Source organism: Mercenaria mercenaria, chromosome 9, assembly GCF_021730395.1.
Source record: "Mercenaria mercenaria strain notata chromosome 9, MADL_Memer_1, whole genome shotgun sequence".
NCBI lineage: Eukaryota > Metazoa > Mollusca > Bivalvia > Venerida > Veneridae > Mercenaria > Mercenaria mercenaria.
In genome coordinates, this window is record NC_069369.1 from 15,917,204 (window position 1) to 15,939,985 (window position 22,782).

The 22,782-nt window shown below is 35.0% G+C and overlaps 1 protein-coding gene across 1 annotated transcript in view; it reads left to right on the forward strand.

Moving 5' to 3' along the window:
• LOC123546564 (cytosolic purine 5'-nucleotidase-like) overlaps window positions 1–22,782 on the forward strand; it is a 103,782-nt gene that overhangs the window by 2,270 nt on the left and 78,730 nt on the right. The window contains exons 2-3 of the mRNA XM_053550897.1: window positions 4,462–4,609; window positions 20,984–21,057. Of these exons, the coding sequence (XP_053406872.1) occupies window positions 4,479–4,609; window positions 20,984–21,057 (205 nt within the window). The 5' untranslated portion in view covers window positions 4,462–4,478. The remainder of the gene's footprint in view (window positions 1–4,461; window positions 4,610–20,983; window positions 21,058–22,782) is intronic.

Below are 22,782 nucleotides of genomic sequence, written 5' to 3' on the forward strand. Positions count from 1 at the left end.
AATTAAAATGTTATTGAATTAATGTAAGCAATATGCACATAAATCAGTGTATTTAGTTAAATTTCAATCATATTTTGTTTCTACAGTGTAAGATAGTTATTCCTCTTTATTCTTAAAACTATGCTGAAAAGAGATTGACAGAAAAAGTTTGCAGATGAAGTTGTGAAAACACATTTATTCGGGAAGGGCATAAATTGTCCACCTGAAAACTTGTAGTATAGCTGTATATTACCTGTATTGTAAGAATGGTTTTGATGAAGTTTTTGTGGTAGAAATTAACTGCCATGAGTTTCGAACCCACACAGCAAAAGATTTGACCAGTTACAAAAATGTTGAATTCCCTATGCTATGTTTGTAAACATCACGTTATTGTTGGGGCATATGATATATTTTGCATCTATTTATAAATTATAGCCTTGTTTCGGAGCATTCTTCCGGAAAAATCCGAAGATGCGCAACGGGTTCGTAAGCCATCGGAAAACTTACTTTCTGTTTGAGATAGGCAAAAGGTTTTTGTTTATTTGTTGGTTATTCTTGAACATATTCATGACTATTAGTCAGATCTGATGCAGTGGGTCATATTTTCAGTAAATATGAAGTCTCAGCTACAAACTCTGGTTTTCATATAATACTCTTTCGGGCGTTAGTAGTGGACCTTTAAGTGACGTTTTCTTTTATTTGCAATGTAAAAAAAGCTTCGAATCCACTAGGGGTTTTCTAAGCATTTAGTTATCAGTTTGTTTATAAAAAATCTAATGAATTGATTTAACTTAAATTTAGTAATACTAATTATATTTATTATAGTACTATAATGTGCTGCATTTAAGTTAAAAATGATCATGTTTAGTCATGTTTTAGGTATGTTAAAAGATGAAATTCTACCATTTGTCATTACTTTCTGTGCACCAAAGCCTCTTAAAGGGAATTCCGATAGTTTTTTATGCGCATCTTTCTGCGCAGCCGACACTTTCTATGGAAAACTGAACTGAAGTCAGCATTTGTCGAAACATGTTACAGACAATCTTAAATATGAGGTTTCTTGAATGAAATAACATTTTTTGATAAGTTTTATCAGTAATCAAATGTTGATACTGGTTTATGTTGTATTGACAAGTATAATGCCTGACAGATATCTTGCTATTTTGTGGTTGTGTTTCTCATCGCATTTTAGTACAAAGACAGTGTTGTTCATATAATGTAAGATAATTGACTTAGTACTGATAAGTCAATATCACCTTTCAGATTATTTAGTATTCAATTATAGGAAGAATTAAGCATTTTTAAATCTTTTTTTAACTTCTAGCGCACATACATGTAATCAGTTTGGCCAGGTTCGCGCCACTTTCCGTCCTAACAGGTGTTGTATTCTAGCGGTCTTAACAAAAAATTTAGCCTGGTGACCCATACATTTTTAGCCATTTTTATGTTCACAATACAATTATCTATACACAAGAAAAACAGGAAAAAATTCTATGAAAGAGTTTTTTCAAAATTTAAAAATATATTCTTCACTATGGGTATTTTTCATTGAAAAAAGTTCACAAAAGTAAATATGAAACAATATTTTTTTTTCATTTGTACCCATTACTGTAAGGATAGAGTATTACAATTATGACTATAGTATCAAATAAGTATATAATAAAATTTGTAAAAAGAAAAAACCTTATTGTGCTGTCTTGATGTATATTTTGGTTGGTATTTATAAAAAAGTAGAACATTATGAAAATGTTGAAAAATCGCTGGCAGTTTCAGCAACAGTGGGTGTGTTCAAAACAATTTTTCACAAAAACGAGCCTGGTGACCTATTGTTTTTATTTGTTCATTGTTTTCAGCACAAAATTTCATATCATATATGTGAATTTAAAAAAATTCTATGAAAGGAAAAAAAAAATAGGAATTCTCTTTAACACAGCACTTAATGTTTGCCATCATCCTTCGAACTTCTGTTCGTCAATGTTTGTCCTCTCAGTACAGACTACAACAATTTTTGAAGCAGTAACCTACAGAATACAAACTACTTATAAATATTGACCAGATGTACAACGTACATTGTCAAGCAGCTATTGCTATATAATGTTAATACAGTGCTTTTATTTAGATATTCTTAAGTCATTAACAAATTGGTCTAGGGTTTCATGTTGGCAAGAGCCATCCAGCATAGAATGGTAAGAAACAAACAGTCTTTCTAATATCACTTTTAACCAGAATCGCCCGTCCCGTCGTCCATCCCACAAGGCCGTCGCCTCGGGAAGCCCGGTAGGGTGACTCTTGGAGGGAATCCGGTACCCCACTGCTCAGACTGTCTCAGGCTGGGAAGACTGTTACACCCTGGAATGCCTACTGTCAGTGACATTCACCTTTTATATATCATATCTTAAAACCACCAGCTGAACTATAAGCAGCATGTACCCATTTGAGTCGGGTGAGCAGTATCCGACCATCATGGCCATCTTATTTTCATACAGTCAGTTTTTCTATCACTGTAAACAGTTTAATTTAGCTTGGAAATTTATTTTTAGCAAGGAACAGCTGGTGCAAAAGGCTGTGTTATTCCATTATTTAGTAATATTGAATATTATTGATATAAAATTTAATTACAATGTCAGCTGGGTTAAGCCTGACTATTTTTAGCCAAATAGACAACATTCCATCCATTCATGGCTGCCTGTCTGTCTTTGAAGGCATGCGTCAGCAATAATTTTGTGCACAAAACTGGATAAAGAAGAAAATGATTACAGAAATTATCTGAAATATACAATATTTGGAAAAAATCAGAAAGCTTTTAAAGGTGGTGAGTCTGAATTTTTTGTTAGAAAAAAATAACAACATAATCATTAGTATTCACCAAGCATTTAAATTTAGTTTAGATTTTCTCTGGAGATGTTTTTTGTGGCATTGCCATCATCACCCCACCAACCTAAAAGTACTCAGATTTGCTGACCTTCCTACATTTGTGCTGTGCATATATCTCATAAAGATCTAGAGTCCTCAGACATTATAGGATAGTTATTCAGCACATGAAGTTATACTTCAGGATTTCACACAGTTAGACCAGAATTATGGCCCTCGACTTATTCAAACATAGTTCTAGCAAACCTGAAAGTTTATGTTACCTAAAAATTTCCTACAGTTTTGAAACTTTATAGGAATGTGTTGCATGCATGATCTGTGCTTGTAGGTCAAGGTCACTATTGAAATTTATGTAAAAGTGGTTTTTGTTTCTTAGCTCCCAGAAGCATTTTTGTACCCCCCGACAACAAAGTTGTAAGGGGGAGTATACTGGTTTCAGGTTGTCTGTCTGTCTGTCCGTCTGTAGACAATCTTGTGCGCACCATCTCTCCTCATTCCCTGGACACAATTTAATGAAACTTCACACAAGTGATCAGTAACAACAGTAGTTGTGCATGGGGCATGTTAGGTTCTTTCAGAAAAAAAAATTGCAGAGTTACGGGACTTTGTTTTTTGTTACTATACTATATACATAGACACAATCTTGTGCGCACCATCTCTCCTCATTTCCTTGACACAATTTAATGAAATTTCGCACAAGTGATCAGTAACAACAGTTGTTGTGCATGGGGCATGTTAGGTTCTTTCAGAAAAAAAATTGCAGAGTTATGGGACTTTGTTTTTTGTAACTATACTATATACATAGACACAATCTTGTGCGCACCATCTTTCCTCATCCCCTTGACACAATTTAATGAAACTTCACACAAGTGATCAGTAACAACAGTAGTTGTGCATGGGGCATGTTAGGTTCTTTCAACAACAAAAATTGCAGAGTTATGGGACTTTGTTTCTTGTTAACATACTATGTACATACAGTCTGCATATGCAATCTTGTGCGCGCCTAATCTTCCGAACCCTTGCACACAATTTAATGAAACTTCACACAAGTGATCAGTACAAACCCTAGTTGTGCATGGTGCATGTTACGTTCTTTTAGATAAATATTCTGCATAGTTATGGGACTTCGTTTTTTGTTACTATACCGTATACATACAGTCTATATACATACAGTCCACATAATTATGCAATCTTGTGTGCGTCAAATTGCAATGTACTGTGTCAGTGCATGCGGGGGGTACATTCATCACCTTTAGTGATAGCTCTAGTTAGTCTTAACGCTATTGCCAACAACCACAAGGGACGAACAGTAACAAAGTTTTATACTGGTAGGGGAATTTGATTACTTGTTGCTTATGGAATTCCAATATTTATGTACACAGTATTTTGGAGGATGTGGAAGAACAAATATGTAGGAAATATTCATTTAATTGCTGCATGTACATTTCACCATTATAGTTACACCAGATATCTACCTGTAAACTAAGGTCACATTGTGTTTAGTTCTATATTCTTGTTAACCTACAGTAGATATTTAACTATGAATTACCCTTGAAGTAGTAGCTACTGATAGTAGGGTGTAATAAATATCAGACTTTCTATGTATTACAGACTGAGTCAGGCAGACAATGGATTCTTCAAGACCTAAACTGGATTTGAACAATGTTGAGATGAGATCAAACGACCATGAAAGTAGAATAGAGCGGTTCAGCAGAGGCTTTTCTATCACCAAAGCTTTCAAGAGGGAACCAGACAAAAGGTTTGCAAAACTTTGTGGAACATACATTATGTCTTATTACAGGGAAATAGACAAAAGGTTTGCAAAACTTTGTAGAACATACATTATGTCTTATTACAGGGAAATAGACAAAAGGTTTGCAGAACTTTGTGGAACATGTCTTATAGCAGGGAACCAGACAAAAGATTTGCAAAACTTTGTGGAACATGTCTTATAAAGGGAACGGGACAAAAGGTTTGCAAAACTTTGTGGAACATGTCTTATAAAGGGAACCAGACAAAAGGTTTGCAAAACTTCGTGGAACGTGCATTATGTCTTATTACAGGGAACTAGATAAAAAGGTTTGCAAAACTTTGTGGAACATGTCTTATAACAGGGAACCAGACGAAAGGTTTGCAAAACTTTGTGGAACATGTCTTATAAAGGGAACCAGACAAAAGGTTTGCAAAACTTTGTGGAACATACATTATGTCTTATTACAGCGAACCAGACAAAAGGTTTGCAGAACTTTGTGGAACATGTCTTATAAAGGGAACCAGACAAAATGTTTGCGTAACTTTGTGGAACTTGCATTATGTCTTATTACAGGGAACTAGATAAAAAGGTTTGCAAAACTTTGTGGAACATGTCTTATAACAGGGAACCAGACAAAAGGTTTGCAAAACTTTGTGGAACGTGCATTATTTCTTGCATACCAGACGGGGATTTCTGGTGATTTCACCAGTGCTGGAAAACTCCATCTTACACCCCGGGGTGTAAGATGACTCTCGTGCTGTAGATGATGTATAACGAACTACATATGTACAGAAGATGTGTGTAGTAATAATAATGTTTTTGGTAAAACGGGATAAAAACTAAATACCTTGGTAGTTCCTCTTTGTTCCTTATAACATATTTCTCGATTCAAAAAACGTTATTTTAAGAAATAACATAACGTTTCATTGCAGATGATAAAATAAAACCAGAACTCTTACATTGTTTTTATTCTCTGTAACGTCATGACGTACTTCCAGTTTATTGATGTAAAGTTCCCACGCTTTGTTAATAAGCTACTATAAGAAAAAAGTGCTATGTTTGAATTTATATTTTACTCTGCTTTGTTTAATATGGTATGCAAGAAAAAAAGATTCTTTCACTGGCTGTAGGTGCAGATGGGAATATCCAGCTCTCGGGTAACTGTTTACGCGGTTACTCGGCTGGAGCCTCGTAACCACCTAAACAGTTACCCTCGAGACCGGAAATTCCCATCTGCACCTACAACCAGTGAAAGAATCTTATAGTCTTATTACAGGGAACTAGACAAAAGGTTTGCAAAACTTTGTGGAACATGTCTTATAACAAGGTACCAGACAAAAGGTTTGCAAAACTTTGTGGAACGTGTCTTATAACAGGGAACCAGACAAAAGGTTTGCAAAACTTTGTGGAACGTGTCTTATAACAGGGAACCAGACAAAAGGTTTGCAAAACTTTGTGGAACGTGTCTTATAACAGGGAATCAGACAAAAGGTTTGCAGAACTTTGTGGAATGTGCATTATGTTTTATTACAGGGAACTAGAGAAAAAGTTTGCAAAACTTTGTGGAACATGTCTTATAACAGGGAACCAGACAAAAGGTTTGCAAAACTTTGTGGAACGTGCATTATGTCTTATTACAGGGAACTAGACAAAAGGTTTGTAAAACTTTGTGGAACGTGTCTTATAACAGGGTACCAGACAAAAGGTTTGCAAAACTTTGTGGAACGTGTCTTATAACAGGGTACCAGACAAAAGGTTTGCAAAACTTTGTGGAACGTGTCTTATAACAGGGAACCAGACAAAAGGTTTGCAAAACTTTGTGGAACGTGTCTTATAACAGGGTACCAGACAAAAGGTTTGCAAAACTTTGTGGAACGTGTCTTATAACAGGGAACCAGACAAAAGGTTTGCAAAACTTTGTGGAACGTGTCTTATAACAGGGAACCAGACAAAAGGTTTGCAAAACTTTGTGGAACGTGTCTTATAACAGGGAACCAGACAAAAGGTTTGCAAAACTTTGTGGAACGTGTCTTATAACAGGGAACCAGACAAAAGGTTTGCAAAACTTTGTGGAACATGTCTTTATAACAGGGAACCAGATAAAAGGTTTGCAAAACTTTATGGAACGTGCATTATGTCTTATTACAGGGAACTAGACAAAAGGTTTGCAGAACTTTGTGGAACATGTCTTTTAACAGGGTACCAGACAAAGGTTTGCGAAACTTTGTGGAACATGCATTATGTCTTATAACAGTGAACTAGACAAAAGTTGTGCAAAACTGTGTGGAACATGTCTTATAACAGGGAACCTGAAAAAAGGTTTGCAAAAATTTGCAGAACATACCTTTTTTCATTTTACAGGAAGTTTGCAAAACTTTGTGAGAAATGTCTTTTTATAGGGAGCCAGAAGGGTTTGCAAAACTTTACAGAACACATCTTTTTACTGGGAGCTGTACAAAAAGGTTTGTTAAACTTTGTTGAACATATCTTGTTACAGGGAGCCAGACAAAAGGTTTGCAAAACTTTGTGGAACATGTCTTATAACAGGGAGCCAGACAAAAGGTTTGCAAAACTTTGTAGAACATGTCCTTTATAGATAACCAGAGAACCAGAATATCTGTCATCATAATTATGTGAGCTAGGTAAATTTAAATGTTTGGTAATATTTCTGAAGAAAAGCTGCTAAAGCAGCTTCAAGCTATTAAATATTAATATAATCAGACAGGCTTAGAAATGCTTAGCATTAAAGAAAAAAAGAGGAAGAGTGAAAAACAGGTAGAATGAGTATGAACAATGTTACTGTAAGTTGTGTGTGTTTTTTTTTAATGAAAATGGCTGAAACCTTTGCAAGAAATATAAAGCAAAGCTTTAATGTGGAAGTCAGACAAACATAAAGAAGGTCTATGAGTAGAACTTTCGATAGTGGATAAGGTGAAAGGTTTGTTAAGATTTGTAGAGTAAAGCTGTTAAGAGGAAACTAGACACAATTTATGCAAAAGATAAAGAATGGCATAAATCAATCTGATTAAAACCATCTCCCATTAATGCTATGCATGGAGAAAACCAATACAGGGTCACGTTCAGAAGACCTTTCCGCTAGCCAATCAGAACCTTGCTTTCAACATATTGAAAGTGATAGTAGAAGTTAAAAAAAATCTATACTTAGCCTGAGATTCCAATTTTTGATATGTGATTATCACATATAAATAACTGTTATGATGACCGCATCTAGTAATTTCTAAATTGTGATATATTAAAATAATAAAGTAAAAAGAAGATAGATATGGTGGAATCCACAGCGACGAAACAACACACTAAGGTAGATAAATGTGTTTTGTGCAGTTTGAAGGTTTGTGCCAGTTTGAAAGTTAAGCCAAACATTTGATGAAGCGAGTTATCTGATTGGTTCAAAGAATAGATCAGTGGAAATAAAAGTATCGATACTGGAAATGCGATTATAGAAGAATATGAATTTAAATTGGCAGTCATCAGATCTTGCCTTTAGGAAGATCAAGTACTTTAGTCAGATTGTGCCTTAAATAGCCAAGAGAAGTAAGTAGAGTTGTTAGTGAGGTGTACAAAGGTAAGTAGGAACGAATGTAGAAGGGAACCTGTTGATTTATAGGGAAAAGCCTTTATGTGAGTGCCTTGTGTTAAAGTCTAAAACTTGGAATCATACAATAGGTTTGTATTCTTAGAACAAGATAGGTGTCTCTACTTTTTATGGAAGATGGTGTTTGGTTATTGTTTGAAGTGTGACACTAGTTTACAGTGTAAAACTATTACATATTTTTACTTTTTGAATGCTATTTAGCCAAGTGACATGCTTCTAATTTCTGATAAGAAATTTTTGTATCGGGGGATGGTTGGGGCAGATTAAATAGTATATATAAATACTTATTAAATGACATAATGCAATGTAAGCCAGGCTGGTATAAGAATATTTTAGCATTATGTTGCAAGATAAGTTAAGATGTCATATTGTTTAAGAATAAGGCATTATACAGGACAAATCTTTCAGCTATTAATTCAATATCATTCACTGTGATCCACTACCAATTAGGCAAGTTAGTCTTGCATAGTGTTCCTTGTGTTATGACATGCAGTTTTTAGAGAGACAAGAAGTTTTGCATAAAACAACCTGTTACGACCATCTGTTTCTGCTTTCAACTTGTTGTGTTGTTGTTTGTTTTTCAATTTATAAATTGACACAAAAAGAATTACTCATGGCTTCTCTTGATAGTTTTTACAAGTATCATTATAACATGTCCCTGCGAAAGTTCTTGCTGTTATTGTGTCTCCAGCTTTCAGGAATCATCTGCCTTGCACAGAGAAAGCTTCAAATAAAGTCATTTACAAGAAAAAAACTCTTAAAACATCATAGGAATATTATTCAGTATGTGAAGTTGTGCAGTTTTGAATTTCTTTCAGTCAGACCTGAGTTGTGGCCCTTTATTTTTAAAATTGGGATACAAGTTTCTGTCATATGTTTCTCAAAAAGTATTTGACCTTGAGTCATAAAACATTACTGTTATATTGTTATATAGGATGTGAAGTCACGCATCTGGTGTTATGTTCGGGATTTCGCTCAACTGGACTGAAGTTATGGTTCTTGACTTTACAAGAAAAATACACATAAAGGGCTTAAAAGTTTGTGTTGCATAATTTATATCTTAAAAATTATTTCAAATAGAGTCATGAAACCATGGAGGAAATTATCCAGCATTTGAATTTGTGCACCTGAGTGGGATTTTTTTATTTTTTCACTTTGCAAGACCAGAGTTATGGCCCTTGACTATGTAAAAAGATAAAAGTATTTGCCCAGTGCTTCTCAAAATATACTTAACCTAGAGTCATAATGCATTAGAGGATTTTTTTATACTGGTAGCATGTGAAATTGCACAGCTGGTGTTCTCTTCAGGATTTCACTAAACTAGGCCAAAGTCATGGTCCTTCACTTAGTGAAAAATATAATACCGTAAAAGCTCGAATATATTACACAGTTTTTTTACGATTTTTTTCATTTTCTCAAAGGGGTGCGTAATATACACCAAGGTAGAGCTTCAAACATTTTTTCCCAGCTTGTAAAATCCAAAAATGTCGGCGAAAATCAGACAGTTTTGTCAACTAGCTGTCATGTGTTTACATTTTGGGCTGTTTTTTTTTAACCTCTTGAAGAGCGATTTATTGGGTGGGTCTAAAAAAATTTGATTAATAAGTATCATACATATCCAGAGCACCGGGTAATGTGTCAGTTTAATAATTAGGCAAAATACAAAATTTCACGGTTCCGGGTTGTAGGTGTTTGATCATCAAAATCATTATCTTTCAAGGATGCTCAAATAAATTGCAATTAAAACAGATTGTTTGTAATTTGTTTATTTCCAGCAAATTATTACTGATCAATACAGCGCCTCGTACATTGTCAGGGATCATCCTACAAGGCAATTTGAGCGATATCGTCGCTGTAAAGTCGGCCACCTCGCCTAATTATCGCCTCCAGGCGAAATCCGAAACGCCGATTTTCCTGAGTGTTGTAATCTGTTTATTTAAAGTTGTAAAACTTGATGCATATTCTAGATTAAATTACCGATAAAGCCATAGTCAGCCCCACCTACTCGCCTGTCAAACTTTAGCCAATCGTATCGTTAATATCCCACAGTGTTAATCAATAATATTGTTAGCCACCGCCATTTTGAAAATTTTCAATCGGCGTGTAAAAAGCCGATAAACTTAACGAGTGCATGATCTTATGCATCAACAGTATATTATTTATTGATTTTATTAAAACTTATTTCAAAAAATATTTCAAATACCGCCAATTTTTATAAATGAATTGCCCGGGCACTGTGGATAAAAAAAATACGATTCCGCGGACATCTGAACTGCCGTACAAATTTTTTGCAAAAAGATCGCCAATATCTACGAGTTTGGTACTATTTTCGAAAAGATTAATAAATATATCAATTAAATGTATAAATCTGAACAATTGATGCAAGAATCGGGCATTATTAAAGCACGAGAATCGAAACATGAATGAAAATTTTCACGGCATTTCGATCGGGCACCGGATAAACTTACGAGTTTCGGACATGTAAATTTCGGATAAAAATTTTAAGGCGACTTTTTCATAGCTAAGTTAATTCTTTATTTATACATTCATGAAAATAATAATGCAATAATCAATTTCCTTAAATAATTACTGTTTATAAATTATAGCAAGACACACAAAAAGTGGAAATGTATAATTATATGCTGGAAACTGAATACTATGCCGATTCTTCTCCTTAAATTCCTCGATTTCTCCCTTAATTCTGCGGAGGGAGAAGTCACTTCTCCCTAAAATTTTGACCTAGGATGATCCCTGATTGTTAAACAAACATGCTAATTAGCCGCGATTTTCTCGTTTGATGTGCCCATAATTATGAGATGTTTGTTCGCACGTCTGTTAGTGTACTAAGGTGTTGACAGCTTGAGAAAGATCTCAAATACTTTAGAAAGAATTTGTCTGTCAGATATTGTCACTGTTGTCTAACCGATTATGCAGCAATTTCGATGTTGACAGCTTGAGAAAGTTCTCAAATACTTTAGAAAGAATTTGTCTGTCAGATATTGTCACTGTTGTCTAACCGATTATGCAGCAATTTCGATGTTGACAGCTTGAGAAAGTTCTCAAATACTTTAGAAAGAATTTGTCTGTCAGATATTGTCACTGTTGTCTAACCGATTATGCAGCAATTTTGATTTTCACGAGAAATCGTTTTTATGCATGCCGCTAATGGCCGATTTCGAGTTTGTAAACAACGTTTTCTGACTGATTTTTCGGTGCGTAAATTATTCCAGTGTAAGCATTTTTCCCAAGATTTTGATACAAGATTGGGGGTGCGTAATATACATGCTAGCGTAATATATTCGAGTTTTTACGGTAGCATAGTTATATATACCATTAGCATGTTCCAGATCACTGATTTTCAGTGGAGTTCTGCCTGTTGATTTCTTGTATCTTTACCTTGTCCAGGTAACTGATTCCATACCAAGAGGAATTACACCCAACCTCACAGAAGTGATCATTGCAAACCTAGTTGTGCATATCGTAGGCATGTTCTGGTTTTTCAGCCGAGTTATCACCTTTGATTTGTCATGTTCTGTGATGTTTTAGCTACTTCTCTTATTTGACTGGGTGGATCCTCCAAACCTTATAGAAGTGATCAGTGACATGTCTAAATATGCAAATTATCGGCATGTTCTGTTTCATTGATCTTCAGGGAAGTTATGTGTCTTTATTTGTCAAATTTTATTACATTCTTGGCAACTTCTCTTACACCATTGGGCAGATTTCCACCAAACCTTACAGGAGTTTTCAGTGCTAAGCCTAATTATACATATCATCGGCATGTTATGGCCCTTGATTTGTCATAATTTATAGTGTTTACTCTACTTGCTGTTTACAGTCAGGCTGAATTTCACCAAACCTCTCATGTGATTAGTGTGAAGTATAATTGTGCATATTATAGTCATGTACTGATAAAATAATTATAAGCGGAGTCTTGACCCATGAATTGATTTGTCAGTTTTTTTTTAACTGTGCTACTTCTCCTATACCACTGGTTGGAATTCCACCAAACTTTACAGGAGTAACCATTGACAAGCCTAGTTCAAGCAGTTGTGTACGTTTGAATGTTATGGTTCAGTGATTTTCCCTTGAGGTTATATGGTCCTTAAATCATAGCATTTTACAATTTCTTCATGGTAAGTGGTTGTAGACATACGTTTTTCATGAAAATCAGTCTCTAGTGACACTGGGGGAGACATATTGTTTTTACCCTGTCCGTCCATCAGCCCGTCCATCCGTCCGTCACACTTCATTTCTGATCTATAACTGGAGAACCATTTGACCTAGAACCTTCAAACTTCATAGGGTGGCAGGGCTTATGGAGTAGACTACCCCTATTGTTTTTGGGGACACTCCATCAGAGGTCAAGGTCACAGATGCCTGAACATGGAAAACCATTTCTGATAAATAAATTGAGAACCACTTAACCCAGAATGTTGAAACTTCATAGGATGATTGCACATGCTATTGATTTTGGGGTCACTGTTGAAGATCAAGGTCACAGGGGCCTGAACATGGAAAACCATTTCCGATCAATAACTTGAGAACCAGTTGATCCAGAATGTTGAAACTTTATAGGATGATTGGACATGCAGAGCAGATAATCCCTATTTATTTTGGGGTCATTGTATTAAAGATCAAGGTCACAGGGGCCAGAACATGGAAATCCATTTCCGATCAGTTATTTGAGAACCATTTGTCCAAGAACCTTCAAACTTTATAGGGTGATCTACAGTGTAGATGACCCCTATTGTTTTTAAGGTTACTATATCAAAGGTCAAGGTCACAAGGCCTGAACATGGAAAAATCATTTCCAATCAATAACTTGAGAACCACTTAACCCAGAATGTTGAAACTTCATAGGATGATTGCACATGCAGAGTGGATGACTGCTGTTGGGTCACTCTGATGAAGGTCAAGGTCACAGGGGCCTGAACGTGGAAAACCATTTCTGATCAATAAGTTTAGAACCAGTTGACCCAGAATGTTGAAACTTTATAGGATGATTGGACATGCAGAGCAGATGACCCCTATTGATTTTAGGGTCACTATATTAAAGATCTAGGTCACAGGGGCCAGAACATGGAAATCCATTTCCGATCAGTTACTTGAGAACCATTTGACCTAGAACCTTCAAACTTTATAGGGTGATCTACAGTGTAGATGACCCCTATTGTTTTTGAGGTTACTAGATCAAAGGTCAAGGTCACAAGGGCCTGAACATGGAAAACCATTTCTGATCAGTAACTTTAGAACCAGTTGATCCAGAATGTTGAAACTTTATAGGATGATTGGACATGCAGAGCAGATGCCCCCTATTGATTTTGGGGTCACTGTATTAAAGATCTAGGTCACAGGGGCCAGAACATGGAAATCCATTTCCGATCAGTTACTTGAGAACCATTTGACCTGGAACCTTCAAACTTTATAGGGTGATCTACAGTGTAGATGACCCCTATTGTTTTTGAGGTTACTAGATCAAAGGTCAAGGTCACAGGGGCCTGAACATGGAAAACCGTTTCTAATTAATAACTTGAGAACTTCTAGGCCCAGAATGTTGAGACTTTGTGGGATATTTGGACATGCCGAGTAGATGATCCCTATTGCAGCCAACCATCAGTGTCTCTTTGATTTGCTCCTGTCCCCTATTGACTTTTTGCCTATTACTACTATGCAATGTGGGAGACATGTGCTTTTCTGCAAAAGCATCTTCAAGTTTTTGATTGTTTTTTGTATTAAACCTCTTACATTAAGATTTTTCTGTGCTTTCTCTGAGAAAAGTAGAGTCTTGTGCCAGGGAAATACACACTTACAATTACAGGAAGTCATTGTTCATATTTTAAACTTAGTACATAACTTTATTGTATAATATTGATGTATTGTTTGAAATATTTTCCTTCAGTATACATATAGAAACCAAATTGTGAATACATTATGACAGATTGTTTGTTTCTTATATGGATGAAATAATTAGATTGGGATGTAAATAGATAAATGATAATTGGTGGTTGGATACAGTAACACTGCATTATCAAATGCATAATTTTGTGTTGTCTGATTTTTAGAGATTAATTAGTGCACACTGGGAATATAAAGCATTAATATTTTAAGTTGATATTGATCCATAGCAATTTTCTTTTCATTTCATTAGACATTGCTCCTGTTCGCTGACATTGCATTGGTTTATTTTCGCTGCTGTTGCAAAATTGGAGAAATGAAACAAAATCTGCTACTGGTGATTAATTGTGAACTGCCTTGCTACCTGACTGGAACTGAGAATGTTTTATGGTTGGAAAATTGGAAATTGAAGTTATAAAACTGCTTGTGTAAAGGACAAATGTGAGAACTCAAGGTGACTTTTATCCAAGGTCATTGAAGGCGATGACTTGAATATATATACCCAGCTTGACTTGCTTAGTCTTAAGTAGAATGTTATGATGTATATAGTAGGATTGATCTTTGCACGAAATCTCTGAAGTGGAGTTTCAAATGAAAAAGTCAAGGTCATTTGAGATGTATTAAGTATTGACTGAAATAAGGATTTTAATGATGAAGTTGTAGCTGTCTGTAATATAACTTCCTTTACAACGTTATTGTGGTATTATCATCAACTAAAGTATAAGGAGGGCTCTCCGACTATTATGTTGAATTTGTCAACGTCTTTAAGTACTTTCAGTCTTTCTCTAGTACTTAATGGATTTGATTCAAACTTAGAATATTTGTTCTACATTATAACCCAGATCATATGTGACAAGGGTCATAACAGTGGCTGAAATATTCCTTTTAAACTTAGAAATCAGAATATTTGCTTGTGTCACTTTCAGTCTACTTCTGTTAAAACTCTAAATAGATTTTATTCAAACTGCAAAAGCATACATGCCATAATTTTTCAGAACGTTTCCGGGATTCTGAGTTAAAATTTCCGGGATTTTTACCGTTTGTCCGGGACATACACCGTGACATTGGTATTCGTCTGTTTCATGCAAAAATATCGTAATATACATGTAGTTTCTTGAGATAAACATTGTTCACTCGCTTGTATTAATTTGCGGCAAATGTCGTCTAGCTTTTTAAGGGAGGTAAATATATGTGTACGGGTAATACATCTATAGTTTGGCACGTGAATTTATTGCGTTCCCGAGGTGAACAGAATTAGGAGACTTACTATTATTATACGAAGAATCAACCTGGTCATTGTGATTTAGATTCTAGCTAATATGGTATCATTCTAAAGCTTAAACATTTATCTAATAATTAAATTGAATCCTTAAAGGAATAAAATAAATCTTATAGATAAAATCGACAATATAAAATATTTGGAGTCGGGTCGATTTTCATGGGTCGGTCGGCAAAGGCATTCAGCATTTTGATTTAGAATATGTGTGACAATCGATCTAGATCTTAAATAATTACAACCTTTTAAAATGATTATCGTTTAATTGACCGTTTTCAATAATCTCTTCCATAAAGGCTACATGTAGCTTTACCGCCAACGTGCTAAAAACAAAGAGATTTACGACTATTGTTCCTAATTTAACTATCATAATACAGCTATTGATTGCATAATCCTGTCAGTTCTTAATCAGGGTCATCATAATAACTGACTGTAACTTAATCAGTGTCATCAAAAGATCGTCGCGTGATCAAAGCGGGCTTAATTAATCAACATGTGTCCCGCTCGAGGGCATGAAACTGATTAGGAATAAACAATGTGACACCAGGGACTGTTTATTGTGTAAAATTTAACAACTTATAGACAAAAACAAGTTTTGGGGGGGGATTATTTTTATTTGTTCCTATATTTTTATTTTTCCGGGACATTTTAATACTGTCCGGGACACCGGGACGAGTATGTAATTTCCGGGACAATCCGGGATGTATCACATGTATGTGCAAAAGCTTACTCCACTCGATCGTCCATGTGTATATTACATAGTCATGCCTGCTTCCACTTTACAAGCTCTTGTAGGGTTGCAAACAGCAGTCAAGGTTTTTTTTATTGCTGGACGAAGTTGCAATATTACTTTGTTATTATGGGGTCTATAAATTTGTTCATTATGGACAAATAAGCATCTACTGAAAATTGCCTTGAATAAAGTTGGATAGAATTGTTTTAAAACAAACTTGAATGTGTTGTATGTGACATTAACAAGTTACAGTAGTCCTGGAAGAAATATTGTCATTTTGAATCACAGGGTAATTTGTCAAGCAAAAAAAACTGTATCTTATTACAGGAAGTAGCTTCCTTGACCAGGAAACAGTCAATCCTGATTTAAGCTAAAAGGAGGACATCGAATTCAGGATAATACGGTCATTACTGAATGCATAATCAATGGGTAACAAATCCTTAAACAACTGGTTTTGTAATGCTTATTCACATCTCATGATCTCTGCTAACTACAATTTTAAAGAAATTAAGATGGGATATTTATGAACAAAGCTGACTCCTCCATACTATTTGCATGGTTTGCCATTGAGCTGTTTTGGTATAATTGTTTCAGTGAAGAGACTACAGGGAGGCAAACAGACCTGTGAAATTGTGAACTGTTTAAAAACTGAAACTAAAAGAACAGTTTTTGAACCTTTCTTGATTTGTCTGTGATTGAGACAATAAACTTTTTACAGTTTTTGAACAGTTCTTAGAGCGTCATGATCAAATCATGAATAGTGATTAAAAGCCTTAAAAAGTTCAAGGCATTTTTGAGCTTGGTTCATTCATCAGCTGATGGTAAAATTGATAGTACTAAGTTTATGAATGTATCTTTTGGCTAATTAATATCTGATTTTATTCTTTCACAGCAGCACTATTTATCTTCTTTGAAAGACCTCATGTTGACTTTCTTAGCAGAGAGATATTACTTAATATCAGTTAATTTCTAAAATTCTAATCAAAGCTGGGTTTAAATGTTCAAGAAAAAATAAAAAGTGGTTGATCCATATTTTTTGACAAAAAGTGGCTGTGCAATTTAAACAACAACAACAACAACAAAAAAAAACAGCTAAGAAAACAGAGTTCACAAAATGTGTCTGACTGCCTAACATGAAGTTCATGAAGTGTACTTGAACTAATTGTGACCAGTTCAAGAAATGTCTTTTAAAGGATTCATGTAATATGGTGGCAAACATCGCACAATGAAAAAGTGCTAACCAATACATTTAGTGGTGCCTGATTGATAGTCATTGGTCAGTCACATTTTAGCAACATTTTATTCAATTTTTCAATATTCATAATTATATTCTGTTAGAGATTTATTTAAGGAACAATAAGACAAATTACTTAAAGTTTAAAATAAAATCCCTATTGAAAACATATATATTTTTTTTATCATTTTTTTCTGAAAATTCTTGTAATTACCCCACTTTAATATAAAATATTTAAAAAGTGGTTTCAGTATAATTTGATGGCTTTCAATAAATGCACATTGAAATAAACTTACTGCCACTGACAGATAAGCAGAAGCTAAAGAAACACTGGTAAACAACTTATGCTGAAATTGTTGAAAAATGTGTCTACATCTGGGTCGATCATTAAGTCAGGCAGACAGTTTTAAGAGTTCTTATTACCTTAAAGAGGTATAAAATATGTCACCATTCTGGAAATTGGTTTCAAACGACCCCATTATAGCAGCATTTAAATGTCCATCTGTTTTAGAGTGCATCATTTCCTTTCACAGTTTCAAGAATTATTCACCAACCTCTGTGTAAAGAAAGTCTCTGAAATTACTGCCAACTTACTAATAAGCAAGAAAAAAAATCTTATTTGAAAGTTAAACTTTTAAACATTTATATATTTTCAGCTTCTTTTATCTGTATACATGGTTGAGTTATGTTCACATTTATCTAAATAGTAATAACTGTGACTAAAAAGGACATAAAGTCTTGGTCATACATCAATTAAAAGGGAGATAATAGATAAGTATGGCAATACTGTTAAAATAATAGGATTGTATGATTTGTCTAAATGAGCCATCATGTGCATTCCTACAAGTATATTATGCAGTTCTGCGTGATGTTTGAGAGGAAAAGATAGAATTGAGCATGTTCTGTATTTTCCTGATTAAAAGTGTTTCAAATTAGAAAAAGTAATGTGTATATATAATGATAATGGCTAGATTTTTCTCCTTGTTTAAATAAATGATAAGTCGAATGAAAATACTGATTATAATGCCATTTGCACTTGAATTAGTGCATAAATCAAACAATATTCTGTAGCTACTTTTGTCTTCCATTTCCTTTTTTTTTAATAGGTGACCAATCAATATATTTTGGTATTGGATACAATATATTTGGTATTTGACGAATGCATCTCCTTTAATCTTAATCTTCATGTTAAACGCAAAGATAAAAGCCATAGACTAATTAAAGCTCCACATGAATATCAGAATCAATGTGCTTGATGTCTTATTGTTTTCCTTTTCGTTTCCTTTTGTACTCAGAGAAAAGTAAGCATAGAAAAAATGGTTAATATACCCCCACAAAACAAAGTTTGGGGAGGGCAATAATAGGAGTGAGCTTGTCGCTCGGTCGGTCTGTCTGTTGTTCTATTGGTTTTCATGGTTTCCAGATGATAACTCATGAAAGGCTTGACTGATTATATTAATTTTTGGTACACAGATGCAACATAAGAAAATACAGGTCAACTTTGACTTTTGGGTCAGTAAGTCAAAGATCAAGGTCACAGTGACTCTGAACAGTTAAACGGTTTCGGGATGATAACTTGAGAACGCTTAGGCCTAGGATCATAAATTTTGGTACACAGGTATTACATGATAAAATACAGGTCAAGTTTGACTCTGAGGGCAATAGGTCAAAGGTCAAGGTCACAGTGACCCTGAACAGTTAAACGGTTTCTGGATAATAACTTCAGAACGCTTGGGTCTAGGATGATGAATTTTGGTACACAGGTGTAACATTATAAAATACAGGACAAGTTTGACTTTAAGGTCAGTAGGTCAAAGGTCAAGGTCACTGTGACTCGGAACAGTTACACGGTTTCCAGATGATAACTTGAGAATGCTTTTGCCTAGGATTAAAAATTATGATACACAGGTGTAACATCATAAAATACAGGTAAAGTTAGACTTTGAGGTTAGTAGGTCAAAGGTCAAGATTACTATTACACAAAACAGTTAAATGGTATTTGGATGATAACATGAGAATGCTTGGTCTTAGGATAATGAAAACTGGTAGTGAGGTTGGTTATGACTAGCAGATGACCTCTAATGATTTTTAGGTCAGTAGGTCACAGGTCAAGGTCACAGTGACCCGGAACATTTAAACGGTTTTTGGACAATAACTTCAGAATGCTTGGGACTAGGATCACAAAACTTGATAGGGGGAGGTTGGTCTTGACCAGCAGATGACGTATTGATTTTCCGTTCCAAAGGTCAAAGGTTAGGATGACCTGGAACATTTAAACCTTTTCCATACAATAACTTGAGAACACTTTGGCAGTGGATCATGAAACTTCATAGGGAGGTTGGTCATGACCAGCAGATGACCACTATTGATTTTGAGGTCAGTAGGTCAAAGGTCAAGCAAGTTCTGTTTGACATTGGCTTAGTTCTGTGACAAGGCCATATTGTGGGGGTATAATTCATCACTCCTATGACACCTCTAGTTTAATATTGTCCTGTACAATATTGGATATACTTAGTCTCATGTGGTCATCATCTATGGACTTGCTTATCGGCTCATTCATTGGGTTTCTATGAATATGAGTACTCTGTGCTAATCAGAGTTGTAACTATAGATAGCAATTAAAGGAAGTGCAGAACTCTGTCTCCAGTCATTTCTTTTTTGTACTTACTTTTTTTATGCAATCTGAAGGGAATTAAAGAAACTTTGCAGCATTGATTCCCTATTTGGTACATTTATAAACATACTAGCCATATCAGATATTGCCAATGACGGCCCATAATTGGTTAATAAATATACTCTATTCACAGTGCATTCGATCATTGAGGAGTATCATCTGCTAGTTTCTTGACTGTCTCCAACAGCGTTGTGATACTGAAAAATATACTTCTCTGTGTCTTTTAGATGAATCAATGGAAATAATATTTGATGATATAAAATGAGAAAGTGTTTACCAGACTATAATAATATAACATCAGTTGGCAGGAAATTCTATTTAAAGTCATCGAGTATTGTGTAAACTTGTCTCAGGTATGGAACTATATGCAGAGAAAGTATCTGGTTTTTCGTTGGAATACAGCCTTTTATGGTGTGATGTTCTAACCAGTATCTGTAGCAGACGGTGTCACTGTGTATCATGCAGTGATGATTCCTTCATCAATAATTGCGTGAAGTTTGTTTCCGGACATGTATGTAAATTGTAAACACGAGATGTTCAGAGGAAATATTTATGGCTAAATAAGATATTGAACACATTTTTGTGTCCTATAACTGTGCATTGTTGTAAAAACCACAAAATAACATTAGACAGCACGTAAATGATGTAACACTTCAATCCATTTAAAAATGGATGTTTTATATGCCAACGGTGATTATTTCTCATGCAAAAGATATGGTGTAATAAAGGCGTGTTTCAGAAAAACCCACAAAAGGACATGAAAATTATCATGTAACATTCATCTGTAATGTATGAAGAACACAAATAGTGCATTTATTTAAGAAGAGATTTATTAGGGATTTAATAATTTGTGGTGAAATAATTGTGAAAAAAACAACAACTTAGGAAGCATGTCACGGGGTAGAAGATACAGTTGTGGCTCCACTAAATATGAAATCTCTCCAATTTACAGAGTATTTGTCAACAGAAGCCTTATGTTAGAGAAAGTCAAGTTCTTTGGATTTGATATGGACTACACTTTAGCAGGTAAGACAAGTTTTTATGGTTCTGTAATATGGAATATATTTGTTACTATTAAAATTTCAATCACTTGTCCCTCTCCAATGTGGGTTCGAGCCTCACTTGGGACATTGAATTCTTCATTTGAGGAAGCCATCCAGCTGGATTATGGAAGGTCAGTGGTTCTACCCAGGTGCCCTCCCATGGTGTAATGATGCCTTGAGTCTTCCTCCACCATCTAAAGCTAGATAGTCACCATATAACCTATTATTGTGTTGATGTGATGTTAAACCCCAACAACAAAATTAATTTTCAAGCATTCAAGGTCGGTGGTTCTACCCAGGTGATGAAATTATGCATGAAGGGGCACCTAGAATCTTCCTTGACCATCTTAAGCTGGAAAGTCACCATATGACCCAGCTGTTATTGTGTCGGTGAGACCTTAAAACCCAACAAAAAACTGTTGAAATTTCAAGCATACTCAAAATATGTATTCTAACTTCCTGATCGGCAAAAAGGAAGTGAATTAATATATGTTGTTTAGAATTGTTGGTCATCTATTAATTTTGATGCCATTTAAATATACCGGTACTTTAAATAGCTTAGACAAGTTTTCATGTAACTGTGTAATTTAGCCTCTTCCAGTATTACATGTTTGGTAGCTGTTCTTTTTGTGGAGAAGAAGTAGACACACTAGGGAAGACAGACTAAGTCAAATTTTGATGTTAAATACATTGATTAAGCTTACCTGTGACTCAGACTCATTGATTGAATAGCAATATGTGCACTGGACTTGAAACATTGCATGCAGTTAAGTCATAGAAATGTTCACATAATATTGATGAACATTGTACAGAAACAGGGTAGAAATAACCAAGATAGGTTAGTTTAGACTTCAGATATTTATATTTCTTGTTACCCCTTTTAAGTCAAAGTATTTAAAGCATTGATTGTGGGAGTAGAAGTGTATATACACTTTTTGACCAGTTACACAATGTCTAACCTGTTAGCCAGTTACAGAGTCTGACATGTTGACTAGTTTCAAACCATTTGGCCAGTTACACGATACATAACCTGTTTGCCAGTAATACAATGTCTAACCTGCTTGTTAGTTACACAAAGTCTAACCTAATGGCCAGTTACACAAAGTCTAACTTGATGGCCAGTTTCACAATGTCTGACCTGTTTGTTAGTTACATGTTGTCTTACCTAGTGGCTAGTTATACAGTGTCTAACCTGTGGGCAAGTTTTACAGTGTCTAACCAGTTGGCCAGTTACACAATATCTCTCTCTCTCTCTCTCTCTCTCTATATATATATATATAACCTTTTGCCAGCACCGCCTCTATAGCCTAGTGGTAGAGCGTCCGCTTCGAGTGCGGAAGGTCGTGGGTTCAATTCCCGGCCGCGTCATACCAATGATGTGAAAAATGGTACCAGTAGCTCCCTTGCTTGGCGCTCAGCATTAAAAGGGAAACTGGCCTCTTCTCTCATGGCGATGGATTCCATCAGGAATGAGGTGTCGAGAATGATTAATGTAAGTTGTAGAACTTCCTTTACAATTGACCTAAAATAAATTATGTATAAACTAACCTTTTACCACTTACACATTGTCTAACCTATTGGCCATTTACACAAAGTCTAACCTGATGGCCAGTTCCACTGTGTCTAACCAGTTGGCCAGTTACACAATATATAACCAGTTGGCCAGTTACACAATGTCTAACCTGTTTGTTAGTTGCACATTTTCTGA